Raw genomic sequence first — 26,018 nt, forward strand, 5'->3', positions numbered from 1 at the left:
CGACGTACAAATGGTATTCATATCTCATGACTAAATAAACGCAGATTTCCACTGCTGTAACAATGTCTGATTGTACAAACTTTTCTTTGTCATCGACATTGCAACTGTAGTATCGCAAGTATTGCTATTGCTTGTTTATTGAATAAGTTCTATACACAGAGTAAACTGTTGAAAGTGCATGTTAATATTTGTTTCGTTTGCACCAATAACTACAAAATAAATTGGCATCAAAGTTTTAGGAAGCCGAATCTCAATAATATGCCTTACATCTACAACAAATTTACAATTCGTAACAATTCACTACATTATTATAACGTACTTAATGTTAAAGCTTGTTTTATTTACACACATACAAAGATTGTTGAAACTAATTGTGATCGCTTACAAAAATATTATACACTTGTTAAACAATAAATGCCAATGGAAATATAAAAACTGTAAAAACTAAATTATCACCAGGTCGACACGTGTATAGTTCTTTTCAAATATCTTGGCGGCTCGCATCCCGCTACGCCGAGCTTTTGTGTTCTGCGCAACGACTCGCGAACTTAAAAGCCGCTAAGATATCTGAAAACTACTAAAGCGACAACTGCTGCGGTTCGTTTTCGCCTTACAAAATAATGAACTTTCAGTTAATAAACCGTAGGTACTTTGTCACAAATTCATATAAAAATACACATTTACTAGGGTTCCTATAATATTCTCTCTCGGGCATACAAACACAATGTTTGTCGACACATAAACAACGCAAGTATAACAATGGCGGACAAGTTATTCTAGTACAAGACAGTGATTGCGGAAGATCATTAGAAAAATAAACAGTAATATTATATTAACTATTATTCCCTATAAATATACTCTTAACGTACACTAAACAAATAAAATTTGATCGACGCATCAGCGAAGCGGCGCAGCGCCGACTTGTCGGCTTGTGTCGTTAAAATGTGTAAATAATGTATTCCTTTCAATTGCTATCTACGAGTATATCTCACGCCTCACTCACTCACTCACTCACTCACTCATTCATTCAATCGCGCACACGTCACTACTTCAACAACAATGGAAGAGTTATCAGAAGCCCTGTTTCTAGAAATAACCTTCTTTTATGAAAAAATATACAAAAATTTTCTATATTTATTTGTAAAACACGTCTACCGAATCCTCCCGATCTTTTGTACTGGATCAAAACGCGAGCACTAAATGTGCTCAGCTGCGGAATCCTCACGGAGGAGATTCTTATGAACAATTCATCAGTTTAACAAACAGGTCAGATTAAAAATGCTCTATTTTTTATGAGACAATACAGTTAGTATAAGAATAGACAAAATGCATAAATTATTTGGAAGATATTTTCGGGGGAATGCATTCCGAGTCGCGTATCCGAAATCTTAACATTACATATATAGAACTTATAAAAATTGACTTAACAAATATATTATAAAGTACATATTAGTTAGTCGCGTCACTTATCCAATGCTATGTGAGTGATATTGGGCGGCGGTGCTCTCTACGTGTCTACGTCGCGTCGTTGTCGCGTTGTCGCCGCGTCTCTCAACAAGTACTGTGACGTGCAAATTAAACATCAATACGAGCACTGGACAGCTGTGACGTCATCACACCACATTTTGTACTATTGTGCTTTCATTTCGCACGAAACTTTGTACAAAGTATTTGTAAAAATATTAAACATACGAGTCTGTACATAACGTATACATATGATGATTATAAAATGTGTACTTAAATCATGTACTAAGAATTTGTAAAAATTGATGTCAAATCTAGTTTGTTTCTGAATTTTTCGCTATATTCTGAAGGAACGATTTTTTCATAAATTAATATATGAAACCATTTATTTTTCCACGTTTTTTTTTTGCATTACAGTGGTTTGTAACTAAGGACCTTTGGTAATTCAGTATACAATTGTGATGTATGCAGACCGGACATCACAGTGGATATCAAAACTTCTCACTCGTGACCGTTATTTTTAAAAATTCCAACAAACTTACAATATAATGTCCTGCAGTTACAACAACTAAACTAACATTTCGGTGCAACTTCTAAATTCCTTCACAATTATGAATATGTGAATTGCTACAAATTATATTTTTTGTACTTGAACCATATAAGAAAAAAAAAACTATGAAGTTTTGTAAATGTAAGTATTTCACACAGTTTGCTTTAACTCATACCAATTACACATATTCATAGTTATGAAGAATGGACGACACAATAGCGCGCGACACTTGAACATTTGTGTGACACAGAGCGAGCACAGTGTCAGGTCACTTACTACTAGTGCTACTTTGAGTGGCGAGCACAGTGTCACACTGCACACATTGTCAGTCACTGCGCAACACTGTGGCGGGTGCGTGGCGCGTTCACATCGGCGGCTGTTGTTGCGGCGGCGTGAAGAACTGTCATTGCGGCGTGTCTCGTGCGGCGCTCCAGCGGTCGAACTCGATGCCGGAGTCCGGGGAGATGCCGGCGGGAGGGGCGCAGCCGCACGCCCCCGCCCCCGCCCCTACGGCCCCGCCCCCGGACACGGCCCCCGCCCCCGCCCCCGCCTCACGCACGCCCAGCTCCTGCAGCACCTGCAACACAAACAATATGCATACGTTGTACTATTACACATCTTCAAGACAAACTTAATAATACCTCTTTAACAAAAGAAATCTTCAGTTTAATCTATATTTTTATATTTTAACTTTTATATTAAATATTAACTTAAACCTCCTAATAAATAAATCCTTTATAGTTTTTAAAATTCTTATATCTAATTCTTAGATAATACTCAATGCTAAGCCGTAATTCAATGTTTGCTAAAATACAATGTTATTTACATTACTAAAGGTTACTTTGATTGCTATTTATTTTATAAAAATCAAGCACAGGGCTAAGGTACAACCTGGGACCTAATCTAAGGGTGTTGTGAAGCGTAAATATTCGTCTAATTGTCTTAGATCTAGTCTAGGTTTTTGTCAGGTGCTAAGATGTCTATGGTCAGTACAGTGCTAACAAAGGGAAAGACAGACAACCTTCATCTGCAGCATTATCTCTACAATAGCGTCCGACTCCTAAACTAAGACGCCTCCTCGACTGAATCTCTGCCACCGACACTTTGACTCTGTTACAAATAAAAATCACATCTAAACACGCATTCGTTAAATGCCTCGGATGAAACTACTACATCTATTGTGCGAAACCTACATCAGAACGACGATATGTCCTAATAAAAATATTCTTAAGTTATTAATTATTAAGAAACAGAAATTAAGGATTTTTCAGGATATTAAAAATAATTTCTGCAATAAAAAAAAATCGAAATGTGCATTATACTTCGTAATGTCGAATGTATCAGGGCAGGGGTAGTCTGTGTTGTGTTGGGGGCGGCGAGTACCGGGCGTGGGGTAGTACACAAACAGACCTTACTCAGGCTGGCGCTGTGCTCGTGCAGGCCGAGGTCGCGCTCGAAGCAGTGCAACTGGCGCATGAAGTGGAAGTTGGGCGCGATGTCAGTCTTGCGGCTGCGCACCAGCTCGAAGGCGTCGCGGAGACAGAGCCGGTGTCGCTGCATCAGGTAGGCCAGCGTCACCGTCACGGAGCGCGACACGCCCGCCACGCAGTGCACCAGTACTCCGCACCGCGCCGACATCGCCTCCTCTGTACCAACACATACAAGAACCAATCACTAACCATATCGATAATTCCTTACATATCAAATAACGCAACATGCGATTTAGCGCGTCCAGACGCGTACTCTTCTATCACTGCATGCCAAATTAGGCGCGACTAGTTAGCGGACAGACCAGCCAGTTTGGCCGGACATTTGGGTAGAAAGGCCGAACACGATCGTCAGTCCACTCTCGTTTGCAAAATGTAAAAAGCCTAACAAAAACCGGACAAGCCGAACACTATTTTGGCCGGACACGCAATAAAAAAATCTATCTATTTCCGGTTTTATCCGGACGCCTGACAACGCTAGGCGCGGTGTATCTTCACGGTCCTCTGTGTTTTTTCTATTAAAATGTTTATTAAAAATATCGTGGATAGACAAAATTAGTTCGAGATAGTGTTTTGATTTTGGCCTTTTGTCTATTAGAAAAGTAATATAATTATTTTGATCCCAATTTATATATTAACTTGCAATATAACTATCTATATTATGGACCATAATATAGATAGTTATACGTGCTAAAAAGATGCAGTTTATCTCAGCCGCGACCTTGTGGGACGTTGTAAACTTTATCAAAGCAGCGGCGACTTTAGGACGCGCTCACCTCTCAGATGAATAATGGAATATTTACTTATGAGCAATGAGCATCGTGACAGGGCTCACGTGTTCGTTAGGGTCCGTGTTATTACGTGACAGTTACATCATGCCTTACGTTCATGGAATTGTCTTACTACAACATACTATGTAATTAATTTCATAATAAGCTGTATCCCACGACTCCGTCCGCGCGAAGTTAAAAAAAAACTTAAATAGTAGCCTATGTGTTCTTCCAGAGTATGTTCTACATCTGTGCCAAGTTTTCGCGAGATCCGTTTAGCCGTGAGTGTTACATTCGAATATTTATTTACCTATGAATCGTATGGCCTGTGGGAAGTGCACGGCGAGGTTCTGGCTCCAGTGGTCGGCGATGGGGATCTTGAGGTAATTGATGCCGCAGCCCTCCGCCTCGAATGTGTTGGGCAAGTCCGGAGTCACGTTCAGCACGTACTGCACAAGACAGAAACTTACTTTAACAGATCTTGTAGTGACAATAATTCGGACACTGACAATTTCTCTGACTGAATCGGCATTAAAACACTCTTACTCTAATCCTTAAGTGGTAAAATCGAATTTGATTTTGTTTTGTACTTAGTCAAGGTTTCAAAATAAAAAAGTACTTCATGACAAATAGAGCATTTTTCCGAGTGGTTTCTTGACATACAATCTACTGGATGAGGGAGAACCGTTATTAGTTTTTTTTCTCGAGCTGTAGCTTGCATTCGTGTCACGTAAAAGCTATTGAGTGGATTGAAGAGGCCCTCCAATGAAGCCGAATGGGCTCGAGTGGACGATACGATGGATAGTTGAACAGCATGCAATGTATGCTTAGGCTTTCTGCTATGCATACTTATTTCATAAACTAGTTAGTTCCGACCTGCTTGCTTGATTTGCTTACTTTTCAATAAAACCTTATATCAAAATAGACTTATTTTGACTTATTAAACAAAGAATTATTAAAAAAATTCCCGTTATTTTATAACAATCCTTCTTTTTTTTTATCATTATTTTTATCAAGTTTGTCGAATTTTACTATTAAAAATCACGTACTTTAATATTGTGCCTGGCGAGTGCGTCGCAATCCTCGCTGTTGGTTGAGTTGCCGAGGTAGAGGTTGGGCAGGATCTCAATGGGGAACTCTTGCTGAACGTGCGCGTGCGTGTGCGCGTCCTCGCACTCCGACGACGATCCTGACGACAGCGCCTCCTCACAACCGGACCCCGATATACGTAGAGATCTGAAAGCGAATGCAATGAAAGTTTATAAATGATAAATGTTGAAACTTGTATGGAAAAAATTGTTGTTTCTGTTTTATCAAAGACTAGTTTTTGCCCGCGATTCCCTCCGCAGGGAATTAAAAAAAACGTAAATATGCCAAATATCAGCGAAATCAGTTGATCCAAAGTATCAGTATACTTATAAGTGGAAACAGAATCCACAGTATAATGCATGGTACTCACAATAACAGAATACAAACAAACCTACATTCATTATGTCCATATTAATATTAATTACTATGATTGATTCGAAGGAAGTTTGTGTATTGTTCAGTTCCGCGGGCAAATGAATTTTCTGTTCGCACAAAAGTTTTGTTTGAACATGAAACGGAAGACTTCGTAAAGAAATGCGGTTTCTATTCACCAAAGTTGTTCACAGAGGATTGGAAGATGCTTTAATTCAACAACAGCATAGTGTTTTTAACTTTATAATTTAAATAAGAACGTAATAGTGTTTTGTTTCATATACCTATGAAGACGATATTGTCTTCTCACCGTGGGTTTCTGAGACCAAAATCTCTATATAAAACATACCGTCATCCCTGTCATTGTGTTTAAAAAAAACTGAGGTTTTTGTCTCAGAAATTCACGGACAGTCCGTAGGTTCCAAGTACCTAAAGTTGTCAACCCTTTTAGAAATAGCAGGATAAACGTAAATTAATTTAGTCTGTAACAATTTTTGGTAAACTAAATCACGAAAATATAAATAAGTGACTCAAAGAAATGTTCCTATTACCCCCGCTCGCCTCTCCAATACTACAGAGGTACAGATAAAAATAGAACACCTACATTATCTATTATGAAAGCATTGCCAATTCGCCTTCATTTCGGCAATCGCCCACCTCCTCGCCGTTTATAGCAATATGGCCGCCCACGCGACTTTCAAAACGAAGGGCTCGCAACATTTACGGAGCGAGAGACTTTTTTTTTGCAGAGAACCTCATTTAATCCGTTTTCCCGCAAGCGGTGAGGTCGGCGTGGGCGGCCGAATGCGTAGGCTTGTTCGTATGCAGTAAAGTCGGAGCGAGGGTGCGGGCAGGGTGCGGGAGGTCGCGAGCGGCACTCGGGAGGGTGGCGATCGATCGCGCAGCTCAATGGGGGAGGAGGCCCCGGGCACCATTCACCTGCCCCCGTGGATCAATGGCCGCCCACACGGCGGCCTTACTAGAGCTCCCCGCGCCCCCGCCCGCCGCGACGCCGACGCGTCTCCTCCCACGCCGTACTTACCAAAAGTCACTCTCTCAATCGTCTCGCCGTCATTCAGCTTGTTTTGAAAACAATCTAATTATTGTGGGGCGAAGGAGAACGCTGATTGCTATCGCCCACCCAGGTAGCGAAATTTCCCTGCCAGCAGTTGACATGATATTACGAAGTGGTGGTACTAAATTGCGGTTATATATGTAGTATGTAATTCAAGTTTAACGAATAATTAGTAAGAGACTAACACCGTTAATTTGCATGGTATTTTTCGTGGAAACGCTAGATCCTGCTTTTATGGACCACCACGTTAAAGCATTTGTCGTGTCCATCTTATTTTGTGAGTTAAAAATTTGATGATGACCCTTAAAACATTATTTATCAACTTTTTTCAACAACCAAATAAAGTATTACCTAATATCGTTAAATAAAGAATAGGTAGATGTAGACTTCCGGTGTCTCGCGCGTCGAGTGGTTCGGAGAATTCCATCGAGTCGAATGGCCTTTCTGGGTATGGCGGCAATCATTAATAAAGTGAAGTTAGTGTGGTAGGCGCTGGCGTGGGCGCTGGGCGCGGCTGGCTGGCGGTGGCCATTCAGGGGAGTTGCCCACGCACCGATCTGATTATCGCGACCGAAGCACGCTTAGAGGGCGTGGGTGAAGTTCCAGAGCCGTCACCCACGTTGTCGACCGTTCTTCAAGTTCAACATCTAATTTGTAAATTACATGTCTAAGTTTGAAAAAACTTATCAAAATACCTGATAGTAAACCAATTTCATAGAGTGGTTAGATATACATACGATATACATACATATAAACGTATTTCTAAAGGAGACTGATTAATCTCGACTTCAAAAAAGAAGAGGTTCTCAATGCGTCTGTATTTTTTAAACAGTGTACATGGAATCGTTAATCTCAGCAACATGACACCACAGTACATTCGCAGTTGGCTACATTCTCAGAAATCATGCGGCTCTACTTGTATTTATTACATGAAATTAAATACCTATTACGACATTGATCAAATTACACGCACTAGATACGTTTTAGCAATTCGTGAAAGCTTCAACAAAGAAAATTTCGTTGTCAAAAATATTGTACATGATAGCTTAATGAATATCAAAAGAAATATGGTAGAAATACAGTTTATACCTACTATTATAGACGATTAGCTTGTCATTGGTATTGACTGTAAAAAGCGCTCTCTGGTGGGGCGATAAATATATTCAGTGTACATGATGAATTGATAGGGAACTCAACTTATAATTAAGTGGCGCCCCCTATACAGGCATAATAGTGTTTCGAAACTATGTTTCCTTATCGCAGATAGTCATAGTGTTTCGAAACTATGTTTCCTTATCGCAGATAGTCGCGTACAGGGGCTACTTGCAGGTGTATTATGTAAACGTTTGTTATTAATTCTCATAACACAGAAAGTACATCAAGCTACCAGCAAGTTCCCACGTTAGATGATTTCCCGGTTGTTGAAACAACAGATAATAAATCAACTACTTGTAAGTATCACCTTCAACTCAAGTTGAAACATGAGCTATCGCAAATAACATCCTTATTTAATAATTTTCTTCTTCTAAGAGTTAAGAGGCGTTACGTAGTCAATTGTTTTGTTTATCAGGTGTTTGATAAGATCAAGAAAGCTCACTAAATTGAAGTCGTAAGTTTGCGCGTGCGCACAATTTACGTGTGCGCGTTTGCATTGTGTAACGTTGCGGCGTTGACTTCGTGCGAATCCAATTTGTATTTGATTGGCGGCCGCCGGAAGCCGCGCCGCCCGCGTTATTAATGAACGATTCCTATACTGTACTGCGCGGCCGCTGCCTTCGTAACCGACCGATTAGGGATGCACGTCGCTCGTTTATAGTAGTATGAAGAGGAGGCATGTTCCAAGTCGGCCGGGTAATGTGGATACGTGAGTGTGGGCGAGCGGTGGTCCCTCGCACAGGAATGCGGCCCGACCCGCTGCGCCGCCGACGCTGCCAATGACCGCCCGCTAGGGACGCTTTTTTAACGGCCGACACGACTAGCTCCTATCCTGTCAGGACTGAGGCGTTATGCCACTAGTAAATGGCCGACAGTAGTCATACTCTTTGACAACATGTTAAGCAGTTGAATTTATTACAAAAGTACATTTTACTAATATTATAAATGCGAATGTTTAGATGGATGGATGGATGGATGTTTGTTTGAAGGTATCTCCGGAACGTCTGAACGGATCTTGATGTAATTTGACACAGATGTAGAACATAATTTGGAAGAACACTTAGGCAACTTATAAAGTTTTTTTATAATTCCGCGCGAAGGTAGTCGCGGACAAAATCTAGTACATAACATATCTAATTGCGACAATATTATTGTTGACGAACAAGTTGAGTTAGCTTTTAAATTTAGATTAATCTTGTCAGTTGTAAAGATTTTGTTCTGTGTAAAATACTGAATATACCTAAGTCATTTGAAGCGGTATATGGACAATAGGGGGCGGTCATTGAGCTGAATAAGGTATTAGTGGTCCGTAGGAAGCGTCGGGTTGTTTAGCAAATGTGTCGAGGTTAAACAGCCCGGCAGGCGGGCAGGCCGACGCCGACGACCGTTTGTTTATGAAAACCGCTCTATTTCTGTAGATGCCCGCACACTCTTTAAATGCACGGACTATGAAACATTCAATTGGATTTACAGCCCGTATATAGTTATGAAGAAGAATTTACAATGACATATTTAACATATTCAGTTTATAGATTTACAATTACAGTTAAAATACTAGATAACATAGGCGAGTCTTTGCTCGTTTATTCGTTGTGCTATAAATTTGTTAAAAGTGCGCTTTGGTTAGACTTTTCCAACTTTATATGACGATCTTGCAATTACTCGGCTGATGCGACGGCTTTCTTGTTTTTTTTTTTATTAATATGATTATAACAAGTATTTACATAAACGGGATCAGTTATTTGTTAATGTAATAAAATACATAATGTTGTTATTTTATTAAGACACTTTAAACGTACATTTTATATTTACAGCATCCTCTCTACTTTTCTGCCTCTCTATCTCTATTATTCTCTTTAAACAAGTTAATAGGTATAATTATTTTAATACATATTATACTAATTCAGAGAACTAATACAGAGAAATAAGTACTTCAAGATGTTTTTTTTTTTCAGTATTGAATTACAATTTGCGTGAACAATTCGTCAAACAAGTCGTCAGCGCCCGCATGCGAGGTGAGACAAATTTCCTATTCACGAACGTTCATTCATTAGTTATTAGGCCGTATGCGAGGACTCCAGCATGCTGTTTAACGACCAAGTAATCAACTAATGTACGTCCTTAATCTCAATGTCCAATTCCAAACAGCCAGACTTGTAATTGAAGGCTAGATAGTAATTACTCATACTCGCTATTGCTCATAATCAAACTGAAATACATCGTGGAGCGTCATGACCAATCTCGCAATAATAGCCACGATGACAGCCGACACTAACTTTGCACATCGCGTAAAGCTTTTCACAATATTTTTGGAATCGTTGCTCGATTTTAAATTTGAACGTGAATCGTGTTTTGAATCAGCATTATTCCGGGTGAGACGACTTCATTGATGATGATACCCAGTTAGGGTTGTACCATCGGTCTTTTTTGTCGTTCAGTATTTTTCAAATAATTTTTAATAAGTAAATACTTTTGCATAGTAAAACAAACTGTTTATTGAATAATAAATACTATAGATGTTGTTTTCCAATAACCTCTACAGGTAATTTTTTAGTTATTCTTATTCCTATAAAAATATTATTACCATTCTCTCATGATCATGTAACGATTGCGACCTTTATAAGCTTCCGATAACTTTGTTAGAAGACGTAAAGTTCGATAAACACGAATTAAGCTGTTTATATTTAGGGCTAGGTCATACGCATTAAATGATGCTTATTCGTTAACAAATTAGTGATTCATTCACCAACAGCAGGGGCAACCCTGCGGGGTATGGATAAAGACGTTGCGTGCGGTGTTCGCCCATGGCCGTGCTCGGATATATTCGTGAATGAACTCACGCGATCGTCGGCGGTGCTTTGACGTCACACCGCGTGACGTAGCGGCAGATAACCCGCAACAAGGATCAGCTCGGCAAACGCGTGATTATCACAAACTATGACTTTACAATAAGATAAAATACTGCATCGAACGAGTCCGTAATATACAATAGCTGACTCCAGAGCGCTGCACACATAAACTATTATACCTTACCTACATACGATTGCCAAATCTTAACCAGACGTTCACAATAATTAAACTACTTTTGCGCAAAAGATATGAAAAGGATGAAAAAAATTGATGATTTGATATCGTGGTTTAAACCTAACTCCTAAATAGTTCCCTGGAAAAAACCAAATCGATTTCAGGTTCATATGAAAATTGAGTTGACGTCGGTTCCAGTTCGCGGCAGGATGCTAAGGTCCTATGATATAATATAAATAAAATTAGACGTATCAACGATATAGATATAAAGCAGACTCTCTGAGTCATTCAAGCGTTTTTAATCCACCAAAGCAGCAGGTAGAAGTACATCCGCATTGGCAGGCAGAAATAGCCCCGTTCCTTTCGCGGGGCAATGGAGCGGCAATAACGTATCGGGTGGGCCCACTTGTTACGCATTAACTTGTACAAGAACGTTCTTTGGATATCACGACTTGCTCATTGCTCGTTGAGTGTTTTACCTCTGTACTAGATATGCGGCTCTTACAAGAATCCTTTATTATTTCCATAAATTTTATAACATTAACTAACATCAACATTTTTCTACTTGCTTCTACTTCAACTTAGTTTAATAGGCTGGTTGTATGAATCTATTGTTACGAAAGCTAAGAAAATAGTTATAAGATACTTTGGCCATTAATTCAAAGATGCATTATTTGAAAAATGTACGTGTTATTTATAACAGCTTTTGTAAAATCTGACAGCTATAAATGATCGGCTATAGATATAATGTACATATAAACCATGAGAATCGAGATTAAAGTAGTCTATGACTCTTCTAAAAGAAAATAAATACATAAAGATCACATTCACTATCCTTGGATAATAGACAAAACACCGCATCATTTTCATAACAAACCGGTGCCATACTTTCAACAACACTTGTCATATTTTTAAACTAAATCTTATAAGACCTTTTGTCCGTCCTATTTGTGATAGATTATTCATAATATTACTCTTTGTCGTCATTAATAATACTACGTATGTATCCGCATTAACTAAGTTAAATTGTTTCGTAAGGCGAAGCAAATCAATTGTGAAATAATCGATGTGTACGTGTTACAAGCGTAAGTCAAGAGTGGCAGCCTCCTAGGCGCCGTGGTGATTGTCACGGGAGTCACGACCCGGCGGCCCCGACTTGACGTCAGACCAAGACGGTACCTGACGTCGCTTGCTCATTCACCAACTATAAATCTCATAAGGGTATCTACAAACATTGAAGGCTATGTAATTTTGTAGTGTTGAATCTACAACCTTATTAGGTATAATAAAACATATGGGAATAATTTAAATGGACTTTTTCCTGCGACAGGCGAATCAACATTATAAATAGAACCATTTACGTAATTTATTAAATTAATTACAAAATAAATAATTGCGTATGATCGGCATTTATTTAAAACGTTATTAAACTTACAAATAAGTTTCAAGACAAAGGGTCGTAGATCCATCTATTTTGGGAATCGAACTATTTTGGGAATTGCGTATATATTTCATCTGGATTTTGGTAAAAAATAATTGTAATTATCAAAATTATTATTTAAGCTTATTTTACCAAAACTTTTCCATGAAATCATCATATTGAGAAATAGTTCATCACCGTGTGTGGGAGGCCTTAACGCCCACGTTGTACAATGTCGCTCAGTATAAAATGACGTATGCACGATCAAAGTTTTCGAGTGTAAATAATATGGACGGCATCGGTAGATTCCTACACCCGATATTGGGACCTTGACGCACTCTGACGTCAGAGGCCGTGCTCTTGAACTAAGGTGACATTATCGATCAACTCTTACTTAAAACTGTATCGATAACTGTTATAAGAAATAGTACAGCATACTTATTTAGTGTTTAAAATTGGATCATAAGTTTAATACAAGGATCTAATATGTAACATACCTATGTTATAAAATAAAATAGACTTGAGCGTTCAGTGTATTCAGGGTTCTTACTACAATATGTAATTATTTATTATTCTATGCCTATTTTGAATTTACGATTAATGCGTTATAGTTGTGTATTCTGAAGATTACATTAAAGATATAGGTCTCTTGGATTAAAACATCCACACGTCAGCGAATGTAAAACATTTTCATAAAAGTTGACAAGTTAAATAAAGGGAGGGTGTTCCCAATGCTCTAATAACGAGCTCGTCCATTAGGTAAAAGGCGGAATGTTAACCGGGTCCCCCGCCAAATACCTCCGCGTCTCCGGGGCATAGCGTGCTTGTAATTAAAAATTAAACTCACCACCAAATACATTTAACCTCTAACTAACATGCAAACATGACATCGCTCTTACCTAAACTTTTTAAATTTACATTTGTAAGTTCAGACATTTTTTTGTAAACTGCTTGCATTTTAATAAAAACGTAGGAAGGAAAGTAGATAATAAGAAATAAGGTGCCTTTTACAAAAACTAAATATAGATCGTGATTTCTACGTAATAGAAATAGAATATCTAAATGATGTAACGATAACATAGGAGAGCACAGGAACCGAGCGCCGATGGTCCCGGCCCCGCGCCCTACACCCCGGCCGCCCTCCGCCCGCAGCCCTGCGTGGGCGACGCTACATCGTATACTCGACACAACAGCTATTTATAGTGAGGAAGCGATAATGTGAAAGGGAACGGCACACCCGTAGGCGGCCGGAAGTCACGGGGAAACGGTGAATCTTGAAAAAGATAGAACTGAATAGAAATCAAATGCTATCGAATGACGTCATTTCATTGACTAAAATCGAACAGGCAACTCAACAATCGAAATGTTGAACGATACAGTCATATAATTATAGAATGTATGTTGAATACAGCGCACAGCGTAACGTAATAGTTGCGTTCGTTTCGTTGGATGAATGGGGCTGCCGCCATTAAATGCGCTGCAGCCGTTCTCTAACGCAACGCTTCAACAGCGGCTCAATGAAACCCGCTGCAAACGCGCTGGGCTCGGTACGACAAAATGATGAATGAGTTTATTAACCGAACTCCTTTTAATGCTCACTGCAATGCGTCAAAATCCGTCGACGTTTTTATGGTCCGCGAGACAGAAAAGTAATGATGGATGGCTGCACGAAATGCCATTCACTACGATGATACAACGGCCAAAGTCAAATAAGTCAAATTCAGAATTTTCAGTTATTTAGACATCTTTTTAATTTATAAATTCGTTTTAATGCAATTAGCACGTAAGATAAAAACAAAAATAAGAAAGATCCCAAAAACATGTAAGAGCCTAATATAAAAAAAAAATAACGAGTAAAATAACTAAAAATCTTGAATCGGAATCTATTGGATAATTCATTTCACCGTCACAGTAAATTCAAATAAATTTATTTTGTGACTACTTAATGCAGAATTGTAATGAATGTGAACTCAAGGTTGTTTCCATTCTCGTGAATGAATCCTTACTGACATTGACTTACTATTTAGGTGTATCGACGAGTGGCAATTTGCATGTTCTAGTGTCAATTAGTTACGGCAACGGTGGCGTTCATTTGTTCAGTGCTAAACGCAGCGGAACAATACTCTATAATATTCCTCATGAGTAATACTCGTACTCGTACCTACACAACATAAACTCACGAGTTACAGAGAATCATAATATGAACTTCGCTTCGCCTCGCTTATTTACATGCACCCACGTTGAGCAAAGTTCAATTTGAGATCATAATGAAGTGCGTACTGACAACCCACGCTATTCTCCACTTCTGTTTAAATTAAAAATGTATTGAATTCCGTAAATAGGTCCTTATAAGATATGTGTGGGTACTTCATTACAATGTAATTTCAGTAACATTTCGCTTAAAAGAGTCTATGCTGTAATATTCCTTCGATGTCAACGAGTAAACAATTTCGCAAATAACCTTCATTCTTAAATTACACCCAATAAGTCTTCAAAACATTTAGCAAACTAGAGCTTTTCGTCCAATTAAAAGCTGATGGACCTTATACGGACTATTAATAAATTACAATTTATTATAGCAATATGTAGTATAGAGGTATCAAAGTAACTTTATCAGGCTAAGCAAGACGACGTAGGTAGCGAGAAAGCCGCGGGTCGTGCACCGGAACACAGCAGTCGACTTTTTCCCCCGGTACATGTAAACTCTCACGATGAAATCGGATTCCCACGCGTGCTTTTCCATCCTCATATTAATTGATATAGTGTTAGTTTTGTTTCGTCGAGTGTAGAATTCCATTTCACGTTCCTGATGTATAAGTTATGAGTCAGCGTTACGTTAGGAATTATTTAAAAATGATTCATTCAAATTCCTCAACCGCTGCGGTTGTGGCCTCGTACAGATAGTTTCCTTTGAGATCTGATGCAGCATAACATCTTCCGGTTAATAAACATTACTATAAAATGTATTTAATTTCTGATTTATATACTGAGTGGCAACGGTAGACATTACATGATTTTAATTATTAATGAATTAATTATTATAATTTTAGCTTTTAAGTTAGCAACTATCTACATTACTTATTTTAAACTTAAAATTCGCGACCTACAAGTTAGTTTTGATTTCATCACTTTCGGACCACGGATTAGCTTTATATCTATATTTACATACCTGAGGCCCATGAGAGGCAGGTGGGGCACGTGCTGGGCACCCGCCTCGCTGCACCACTCGGGGTACGCTCGCCGGAACTCCATGAACTCGCCTGGTGACAAGATAACCACAATTACTCTGCAAATCCATAAAAAAACAATACGGGTTATTATCATTTAACACTTTACTTTTGTAATACTCTATCTATATTAAATTCCTTTCAATTAGTTATCAATTCGCTTTTAAGATCGTACTTTATTTTTTGATTTAAAATTTGATAGATGCCTTGGAGAGTAAATTATCTGTGTTATCATGATTAGGAAAACATTACGCTTTTTAACATGTAATTGAATGGTTTTTAGTTATGAAAAGCCCACCACAGGGCGATATAGAGATGTGTTGCATGATATGTCGAATAGTAAGTGATAGGTATCTGTATTTAAACAGATAGAGTTGAAACATTTGTTTAAAGTGTGCATTAAAATGGATCTGATTACGGGAAAGCTGACATGTTTTATGAAATGTTAGTCTAAGATGTAAAATAAGCGACAGGCGACAGGCGAGAGGCGACAGGATGATGTCCGCCGGCCGGCTGTTTCCTGCCGTCCGCCTCCGACTGTCGATACGTCCGCCATTGTGATGCTAATGCGTCCGTTGCGTCACCGGGCCTTCAGTGTGGGACGACTTTATATTCCATGTCGTGATCTGATACACATCTATACAGACTATAGGTTCCGTTTGTAGTGTTTGGTACATAACAAGCTATGGCTACCAAATGGTTATTTACTTAGTTATGTTTAAAAGTGTGGTAAATGAGTCCCCTTAGTATAATATAGGTAATTAAGCCTTATTCAGTGTATCAAGATATTGACGCTGAAATGTATTAATATGTATATCTTACTAATATTAGAAATGCGTATCTCCAGAACGGCTCGTACGGACGGAGTTACAGGCAAAAGCTAGTAATTTATAAAAAAAATAAACATAAGTATGTGTTTATTAACTTTGTAACATTTCTTATTGATGTTACGGTGCTCTACTTTCCACAGGTATCTAGTATTAACGTAACAATTCTGAATAAACTTGTCTATAGGCGCTGACCGACTTTGCGTCTGAACGTTGTGTGCTGGCTTTGCCTTTATTAGCGTAAAAAAATTGGGCCGACGCGGAATTCTACGGATCCGCGGTGGCACGCAGTCGCGCCGCGATCGTGGGCGGGCGCGGGCGTGCGGCGGAGTGCGGGGTGCAGGCGGGAGCAGTATCGATCCGATGACTCATCGCTCGGGCCCATTCATCCGCCGCTCTGAATGAACTCGTTGTAGCCACCCGCCCGCGCCTGTCACCCCACGCGGCCTCGCTCGCAAGGACTCCATGAATTCCACCCGACCAGGGTGAATCGAATCCTTTAGCTGTTCACACCCACACACAGCTATCGTTAAACAATCCCGACTTGTGTCTACATCGCTTCGGTGATAACTATCAGAACGATTTTACACCTACATTAATATTTATGGGGCTCAAAGTTGCAATAAATGAATTAAAGCTTTCTAAAATTCGATTATAAATTAATTGTATTCAGTCGTACATAAACGATCTATTAACTGAATTTCCGGATGATGCCACACAGGCGATGGCGTGCCGCGCTTTGCGGAGATGCACGCCTGTTATTCTACTTCATCCATATTATGTAATAGTATGTGAACAACATATAAAACATAAACGATAATAATTTAATTTCTATTAAAACAATTTCCAGTCACTTAACTATTTTTTAAATTTTTCATCTTTTAAATCGAAGAATAACTCGGAAAAAATTGTATAACTAAAAAAACTAAACATGTAGAGAAGTAAATGACGAACATTGCCAGCAAATTCGACAAATGAAGACAATATGGGTTAATTTATTAGGGTGAAAATCATAAGTATCAACATAACTAGTAACAACTCAAAATTTCAAAATAAATTAAATCCAAACCGGTGTAAGTATTGGAACCAGTACCACCTACGTAATAACAAAATATAAAGCACACCGGCCGACAATTCGCAGCTGTCCACCCGAGCGAGTTCATTTAAGCATTCTCTGCCCACGCTGCCTACGCCCATGCAAGCTACGGGCATGTGTGCTGGGGACCTCGTCGGGGAAGGGCGGGGAGGTGCGGGGCGGCGTGGGCGGCAGGTGAGGGCCGCGCAGGCCTTGGCCCTCCCGCGTCCTTCCCATCAGCCTTGCGCCTTTCCAAATGCATGCGCTAACTACCCGCCGACTATTTGTTATAGTATGTTCCCAATTTATATTATTTATAATTACCATATTTTATTGTATCATGGAATCATACTTTTATATTTCTGAAATAAAATGTACAGTAATGAAAGTATATCAAGTATCAAATAATTTCTTTTTAAATAAATTACTTCTTTTGTTGAAACCAATTTGTTCAGTCGTTAACTCGGATACAACAGAGAAATTTTACAACTTTACAAAACATACGTAGACATCTAGTTATGTTAACACCTACAGATTTATGTCAAATGCTTTTTACATAATCATTTAAATGTATATACATACATAAATATCACATCGTCGCCCATTATTGTACCGGCTTATGTAAATTACTTATTATTATAAGAGGAAGTGATTCTGTAATACATATCTACTCTACATAATAACATAGTATCAAGATTTTATTGCCTATATTACTGAGCCTAATGACGTAGAACAAAAACGCAATAGATGCTTTCAATATTTGCGATTATAATACAAACTTATTTTATTACTATGTAGTTCATCGATGCATGTTTTGTTGTCGGAGGAAAGTGAGGCTGAGGTGTTGCACATGCGTAAGAATCGCTCTCTCGTGGTAAATCTATTGTAAACCACGATTTTGTACGAACGACCTTATGCTGGTCAGTGGTCATATAAAATACAAAAGGTACATGTAAAGGTTAAGAACCATATTTCTTCTACGCGATATTTTTCTCATCTGAAGATTGTACCTAATCGGAAAACAGATGAACATGAACTACAATGAAACAGAACTTACTTAATACAATTATTATGTTTTATAAACAGTGTTAAATACTCTTTAAAACAAAAGTGATAATCTCTTGAAAATTTAAAATCATAATATGGTTTGTCAGCCTTAGGTTTAAAAAGATTAACTCTATAACGCAAAAAAGTTGTGACTTATCATAGAGGCTCTAGCGGTTGGTCATAACAATGAAGACCCTTAGACTCCAAATAATACTTCAATATAGTTTAGCATAGGTTAAGACATGTTTGTTTGATTACTTTGTTTCATTCTTCGAATGAGCTTTATAGCCTATAGTTAACATGCGCAGGAATATTTTTGTTGATTCTAAATTTCACACAATATCGATTCCTCGGAACTGGATCGAAACGAGATCGTGACGTCAATTAGATATAGTTCGGAGAAGCGGTGAGCTGTGTTTGATAGAGAGCGCCAGTAACGTTATTGTTTCATTACTCGTTAACATGGAAACTAAATTTAACCAATAAATATATCTATTACTTTATCATTGGTTTGTGTAAAACCTATCGTCGGAATTAAAATTATTATATTACAGCTCCTTTTAGCATAAAATCTTAGTTAATCTTTTTTTTAACTTTGTTTTCGTTACCCTTAAACAAACTCGAAATAAACGGTTCAGTACGTTTAATTTAATGCGACGGTGCATTCCAACATTTTATTACAATAACACTTTTACAAAAATTGTTGATATACAATTTCGACATGACGGCTGCCAATTCTCCGTCTCGTTATTGCGAGTCTAAATAGGGAGCGAGCGCTTGATATAATTGACCCATCTTTTAGAGCATAGAGTCAATCGAGGGCCATACGCAGTGGTATATAACTCGCCCGCCATCTCACAAATTGCTTCAAATTGTACCAACAGGCTTCATTAGACCCTATTTAAGACGTCGCGATCATTTCACAAGACCTCTACTTCCATAAACTGCTCTTAATATCAATAAAAGTTACATACTCACTCAATAGACTAACTCTAACCATTTCCTTCGATGTTCGGATAATGTTCTTGTGGTGTACATAAGATTTTTGTGCTTCTGAATATGTATGTAAGACTGATTTTTCTTTGGCATTGTTTATCATTAGTTGGCAATGTACCAATGCTTCTATGATAATCAGCCGGACTTGAACCGGCTACATTGTATAAGTAACAAATGACGTATAATATCAGCCCTCTACGTTTTATCTCATCAGAAACATCCTCTCAGCGAATAATTCTTTAATATTAAAATTGTTATCTGTATCATTTATTATTGTTACATTTCGTTATTAACTTGTCACTCTAACTTTGCTCATGCCCCAATGCCAATATGACAAAAGTTAGATTGGCTGATTTATAATGCATGCATCGTAAATTACTCGGATAAATAAACATGGTTACATTTGGTGTGTCAACTCGCACTTTTGTGCATAAAATCTTGTTTTTTATAATGTGCTAATAAAGTTAAAAAAGACTTTTTAAAACAAAAAAGCCATCGAGTAGGAGTAGGAGACTTAAAGTAAGCATCAAGAACATATTAGCGTCCTTTTCGAACGTAACAGTTGTATTTTTTTTCTACTGTTTAAAATAGAACATAATGTATAATATATACAGTATCATATAGCTATATCATAGCCACATAGGCGTCGACAGCATCGAACCTACGCAGCACTAGAGGTGTTTATTTGCATAATTGTAAATAGTTTCATTGTATATAAAAATGTGAACAAAAAGCGACCTTTTTGTCTTGTTTTTTTGCACATTTAGGTCCAACGTAGCGTAACGATACACAATAAAGTCATAACACAATGAGCTAAAGCGAAGCGCTCGAGGTCCTCGAATCATCAACCAAAAAAAACTATCAAAGCCATTTTGCTTCCTCTATCACATAAATTGAGAGTACTTAAGCGCAAAATGTTCTGTAACGTGAAATAATAACCTTATCAAGTGATAAACCTTAATATGATGATAAAAAAATCATCAGATTACAGCAGACTTTCTATGCCTATCAAAATATCAAAGCACATGTAAAATAAAAATAAAGTTACATACATGTACGACGTATATTTCGAACTAATAGTACTTGTTGATAATCTAGAATATCTATAGACCACGCTTCTAGATGTCTATTTAGGTCAAGAAAGTACTCGCGTTAAAGTTGAGAGATCTTTATCATCCACACTTCTAGCAATATGTATACAAGTTACACAAGTTCATATAAAATAGTTGTCTTATAAGATTAATCTGCTTGAATAAATAATAAATACATTTATTTTATAAAATGTTAATTAAACTATCCGATACGCGACAAAATCGTAAATAAATATGTATGAATGCTAAAGCTAAAACTAACAATGAAGTTTGTTAAAAATTTTCCTTGAATGAAAAACGTCATTTGCGTTGTGAAGGTACAATGATGAATAAGAACTAACGTAGTGCTTACATTGACGATTTGCAAGGATTGTGCGACGTTGCCAGCCCGACTAGGGCACCGAGAATGAGCGCTTAAGAAAATTTACTTTTTTTTTACTCGCAAAAAAAACGAAATTATATGCGCAGTTGTGTAATTGATACTTATTCAATTTCCAAAGTTAGCTTTTCAATTATTTATATCTTGTTTCATTTGTATTGCGAAAATATATCGCTTCGGGAACAGAACATTTATTAAATATGACATTGTCTTGTGGCCCATAATTAAGTGATAAAAATCACAGGCTATATTAAAAAATTATTGGAAGACAGATAAAGATAGCCTTCGGTAAAAAGAGTGATAATTAATAAAAGATTAAAAAAACTATAGCCTTTAAATAACTGAACTTGTTACAATAACAATGACAAAAATAAATAAAAAAGAGTACATAAAGTATTCAACGTCTCTACATTTATAACTACAAGGACAATTTTACGTTAATACTCAATTACATTATCTGAAACAATGATAACAATGATTCATTACTGAAACAAAGTGATGACAAAATTCCCTACAAATAAAGTGTGCATAAATTTACATACACATATGGTAAATATTTTAAACGTGAAAATAATGAATTAGGATTAATAGATAATGAAAACTAATCGACGTTTTTGACAATTACCAAAATGTATTTAAGCGTTAGATTATAATGCAAACCAGACACACGATTGCCTTCTCCATCTTACTAATATTATAAATGCGAATGTTTAGATGGATGGATGGATGGATGTTTCTTTGAAGGTATCTCTGGAACCGCTGAACGGATCTTTATGTAATGTTGCACAGATGTAGATCATAGTATGGAAGAACACATTGGTTACTTATTAAGTTTTTTTTTAATTCCGCGCGGACAGAGTCGCGGGCGACAGCTAGTTATTAATACATCTGAGATTGCGCGGTGTCCGGTTGTGTGCATTTCGTACACTAACACATGTTTTACGATTTAAACCAGCTCTTTTTGTTCTTCATCAAAATTTCCATTCATACATCTATGCTGCAAAAATGTTAATTTTTGGTAAACAATTTTTTTAGGTTTATATATTGTATCCAGTACAGTACATGTAGCATATTATACATTTCATTTTGATTAAATATCGACACTGTGATTCCTCGTATTTTTTTTATTATTTCCCTGATGAAGAGGCAACACTCTAACGTGGACTTACGAGCAAGTAAAAATTACGATTCTCGGATACTAATAAATAGTTACCGGACTTAGGGGACCGGTAGGTACTATGAGTTGGCGAGAGACTTGGCGAGCGCACATGTTTTGATAGTTACACCAAATTAAATTGGCAGGACGTGAACGTAACAGGAACTTATTAATAAAACTGCGGCTTACTTCCGGCGGCCGAAGACCGAAGCACCGGCGGCGGCTTCCGGTCAGCCTTTCATCTTGCGTGTTATATTAGTTAGATTAATGGCTCCCAGACACTACCACTCTTTACAACATACGTTTTCATTAAGAGATGTTGGCGCACGTTTTATAACACACATCCGACACCTCAACGATGATATATGTATATTGTTATAGTTGGTATTTTATTTGAAATAAGACATTTAAAAAAGTTTGGGCGTCGGTTACGTGCGTTACTCAACATCATTTTTAATTAAAATACTCACGACCCGTTTTCTTAGAAATTCACAGACAAGAGATTCGACGTTTTAATTATATGTAATTACCTGTAAAAGTGCAGGTTTAACTTCAGTTTAATAAGAACGAATATTTGTGATCCTGTGATATATTCTGCTTAGAAGAATACCTCATTATATGTCAATCAACATTTTAAACCGGTGGGCATAATCAGACCAGTATCTTTAGTAAGTTTTGTATTTGTTGAAATAATTTATATATCGCTTGAACATACGTAACTTTAATTTTAACGTAGTCTTTTAGTAATATAATTATTTAATTTTATCTTTGAGAGAAGTGCCAAACTGTTTTATTATTCAAGATTGTATCTTATTTAACGTCATGCGAGAATGATTTCAAAATGATTACGATTTATAATATTCTAAAAGTTGAAAACGTACATAATACCATATCATAATGTTAGAGTAGATGTGTTCTCGGTAAAGAAGTAAATTATAACAAGTCTATCGTATATCTAATAAACATTTTCATCGAACAATTTCACTTTATTAAAATGAAGGATCAACTCTAGCAGGAAAAAAAAAATCCAAAACGTCGCATATTCAACAATAAGACTGACTGAAGTGTATAGTGTTATAAAATATCTGCAAGCTGTGCAAAATAAATAAATAAGCCTATGTATTCTTCCAGACTACGTTCTACATATGTGTCAAATTTCAACAAGGTCCGTTGAGCTCTAGCAGAGATATCTTCTTACTAATATGCATCCATCTAAACTATCGCAAGTAAGTATGAAGTAAGATTGTAAAAATTTGACTATGAAAATCTGAAATAGTGCTACTACAAAAGACGCCAGAGTTCCCCAGACAAAGCGTTGCACGTATTGAAATCAAACAAGGTTTGTCGCAATAAACTTGCGTTACTACGAATTAGATCGGTTAAAATTCAACACCACGCTCGAAATACAAGCCCGACGATTTTAGAATTCTCATAAGACGATAACAGGCTATAAAACGATGCGTATAAGGTAACGTTCTGGTCGCAGTGATCATAATCAAACGTCTCGCACTACAGAGCACAATAAGTAGCCGACTTCCTCTCCCACGTTTGGTGGAGCGGATGCCTCGACTTGCGACCTCCGGCAACGGTCTTAGCCCCCTGCACATTTAAACTATTGTTCGTCGCCACGTACTGAATCAAATACCTTATGCGTGAAAGTGTTGTCTGCTTATCAAGTCGTATGTGTAGGTACTTTGCATAGTTTGATTGAAAGATAGAAGAAAATCATAGGGGCACAAAAGCTTGATATTCCACTAGGACTTTCGTAAAAAATAATAATTCATTAAGATATTATACTCGAAACAAGACAAAATTTATCTATAAACATAGATTCTGTGAGAAAAGACTTATTTTATAATTAATTTAATAACATACATAAAATTAACGGCCTATCGTAACATTTATATTAATTTACTTATAAATTAAATTAAAAAGAAAAACTTCATAATTGCCAGTTCTCAGCACAAATACGATATGTAATTTGCATAAATTTGCGTATCATAAATAGCTGATCACTTCCATCACGCCAACGTTTTTAAAGTGAATGATTTACATGTCGAGCGGGAATTTTTTGTCAATGAATGATTACGAAAGGTGCGTCAGATCGTGTAGCAACTGTTACGTTCACCTCGATCGGCGGTACTTGACTGGAATGAATGAATTGCACGAGTGTGGGATGTGCATTCTTTTTGTTCAAAGTTTGGTACATGTTAATGGTGTTTCCATTTCCAAGACATGTATAAACATATTTTATCATTCCATTCATTCTAATTTACTGTTTTACAAATGAGTATTATAAAAATGACAATGTTTTCATACATGTATAACAACAGTGGAAACTCACTCTCCGACCATTAAGTTACATTTTAAACTATTTTTTCATTACTATTATAATAATAAAGTCTCTATGTCACTATTACTAATTCCTAATACTATTAAAAAATTATATTATTAATTAAAATTTGCAGTATATTTTTGAAAAAACTTCAGTATCATTGGAATATTAAACTGATGATGAAACATTTTTTTAAGCCAAAACAAAATTTGTTTATGTTTGCATTTAGCATTTAATTTAGAATACAGAATAAGAAGTTATATTGTGCTAATAACAATATTAATGTCTTAATAGTAGTTGTCTAGAAACAAATAATAAAGTATTAAATATAGCATTGTGAGCTAACCAACATACCGCTGTTTGAAATTGTTTTAGTTCTATTATTGAGTAACAAACTGTATGTTTAATATGAAACATATCCAGGAATTAAGGTTAATTGTATTCACATTGCATTTGCAACACACTTAACAATTATGAATGAAAAGCATGTATTCACCTCTATTTATATTCAATCAATTTCATATATTACTTGTTTTGTTGATAATTTGATCTTACAGTATAAAAATGTAAAAAAAAATTAAATGTAATCTAACAAGATTCCCCGGACTATTCAGAAAAAAATAAAGTAGTAGAAATCTCTGAGCTATAACCAACTATGACCAATGTAGTAAAAATGTTAAATTTAGTGTTTGATAGGAGGACCTAACTAAAAATATGAATAAGTATTTCTTAGTTAATTGAAATAATTACCTTCGAGGCAGACGACTTGCACGCCATCTTGTTTTAGTCTCCTAAGCAGGATCCCATGTACAGAGTCAGGGTCTCGGGGCGCTCCATCGCTGTATAGGACGAATGTGCCCCGAGAACAACAATGCGTGATCCTGGCCTTCAACTCCTTGCACTGAACCGTCGACGCGAGCTCTATCTTCCCTGCCGCAAGCCGCCGCAACATTATACTTGGGATGGAGAAGTTCACAGCGGATCGTATGTGAGACATGGCATAATCATTTGATCCTCGACAGTCGATCAAAATCATGTCCCTCTCGTCTGAACGCAGCTTGGCCAACAGCCATTCTTTTGACACCAGGTCACACTCGCATTCAGAATCCATAGGCATCTTGTAATCACAATGTTCTTTACTGTTTACACGAACCCTTTACGTCCCCTTAGAACGCCTGTTGCACTCTACTTATGCTTATAAAACACAGTACTGAAAATATTCTTAAATTGTAACATTGTTTGCATTCTAAAAAACATAGCAATTTTTAAAGTGTTCAAAATGAAGAAATCCTTTAATATAAACACTTCACAATTCTCACGTCCACACGGTATGAGTTAGCTGAGCGCAGCGCGCTAGGCGTCGCGAGGCGTAGCAGAGCAGCAAGATTCTGCTCCTGCTCAATTCTACTCAACGTTGTTCGAGACACTTGGAATGGAATCATAGATAAAAAATGCGCTAACTATAAGCCCGTATAGGCT

General features: G+C 37.2%; 1 protein-coding gene across 4 annotated transcripts; it reads right to left on the reverse strand.

Annotated features, from left to right (window-relative positions):
• Positions 1-1,852: 1,852 nt before the first annotated feature.
• On the reverse strand, positions 1,853-25,922 carry LOC106715023 (dual specificity protein phosphatase Mpk3). Of its 4 annotated transcripts, none has more exons than XM_045678250.1 (6): positions 25,290-25,922; positions 15,576-15,666; positions 5,321-5,507; positions 4,582-4,720; positions 3,425-3,660; positions 1,853-2,591 (listed from the first exon to the last, which is right to left on the reverse strand). In XM_045678250.1, the coding sequence occupies exons 1-6, from the start codon at positions 25,654-25,656 to the stop codon at positions 2,418-2,420; spliced, it is 1,194 nt and encodes a 397-aa protein (XP_045534206.1). In that variant the 5' UTR covers positions 25,657-25,922; the 3' UTR covers positions 1,853-2,417. The 4 variants fall into 4 exon arrangements, with proteins under 4 accessions (XP_045534206.1, XP_014363695.2, XP_014363693.2 ...); XM_014508209.2 differs by having other exon boundaries at positions 2,519-2,591; positions 3,430-3,660; XM_014508207.2 differs by lacking the exon at positions 1,853-2,591 and adding an exon at positions 2,809-3,124 and having other exon boundaries at positions 3,430-3,660.
• Positions 25,923-26,018: the final 96 nt, after the last annotated feature.

Source organism: Papilio machaon, chromosome 6, assembly GCF_912999745.1.
Source record: "Papilio machaon chromosome 6, ilPapMach1.1, whole genome shotgun sequence".
NCBI classification, from domain to species: Eukaryota; Metazoa; Arthropoda; class Insecta; order Lepidoptera; family Papilionidae; genus Papilio; species Papilio machaon.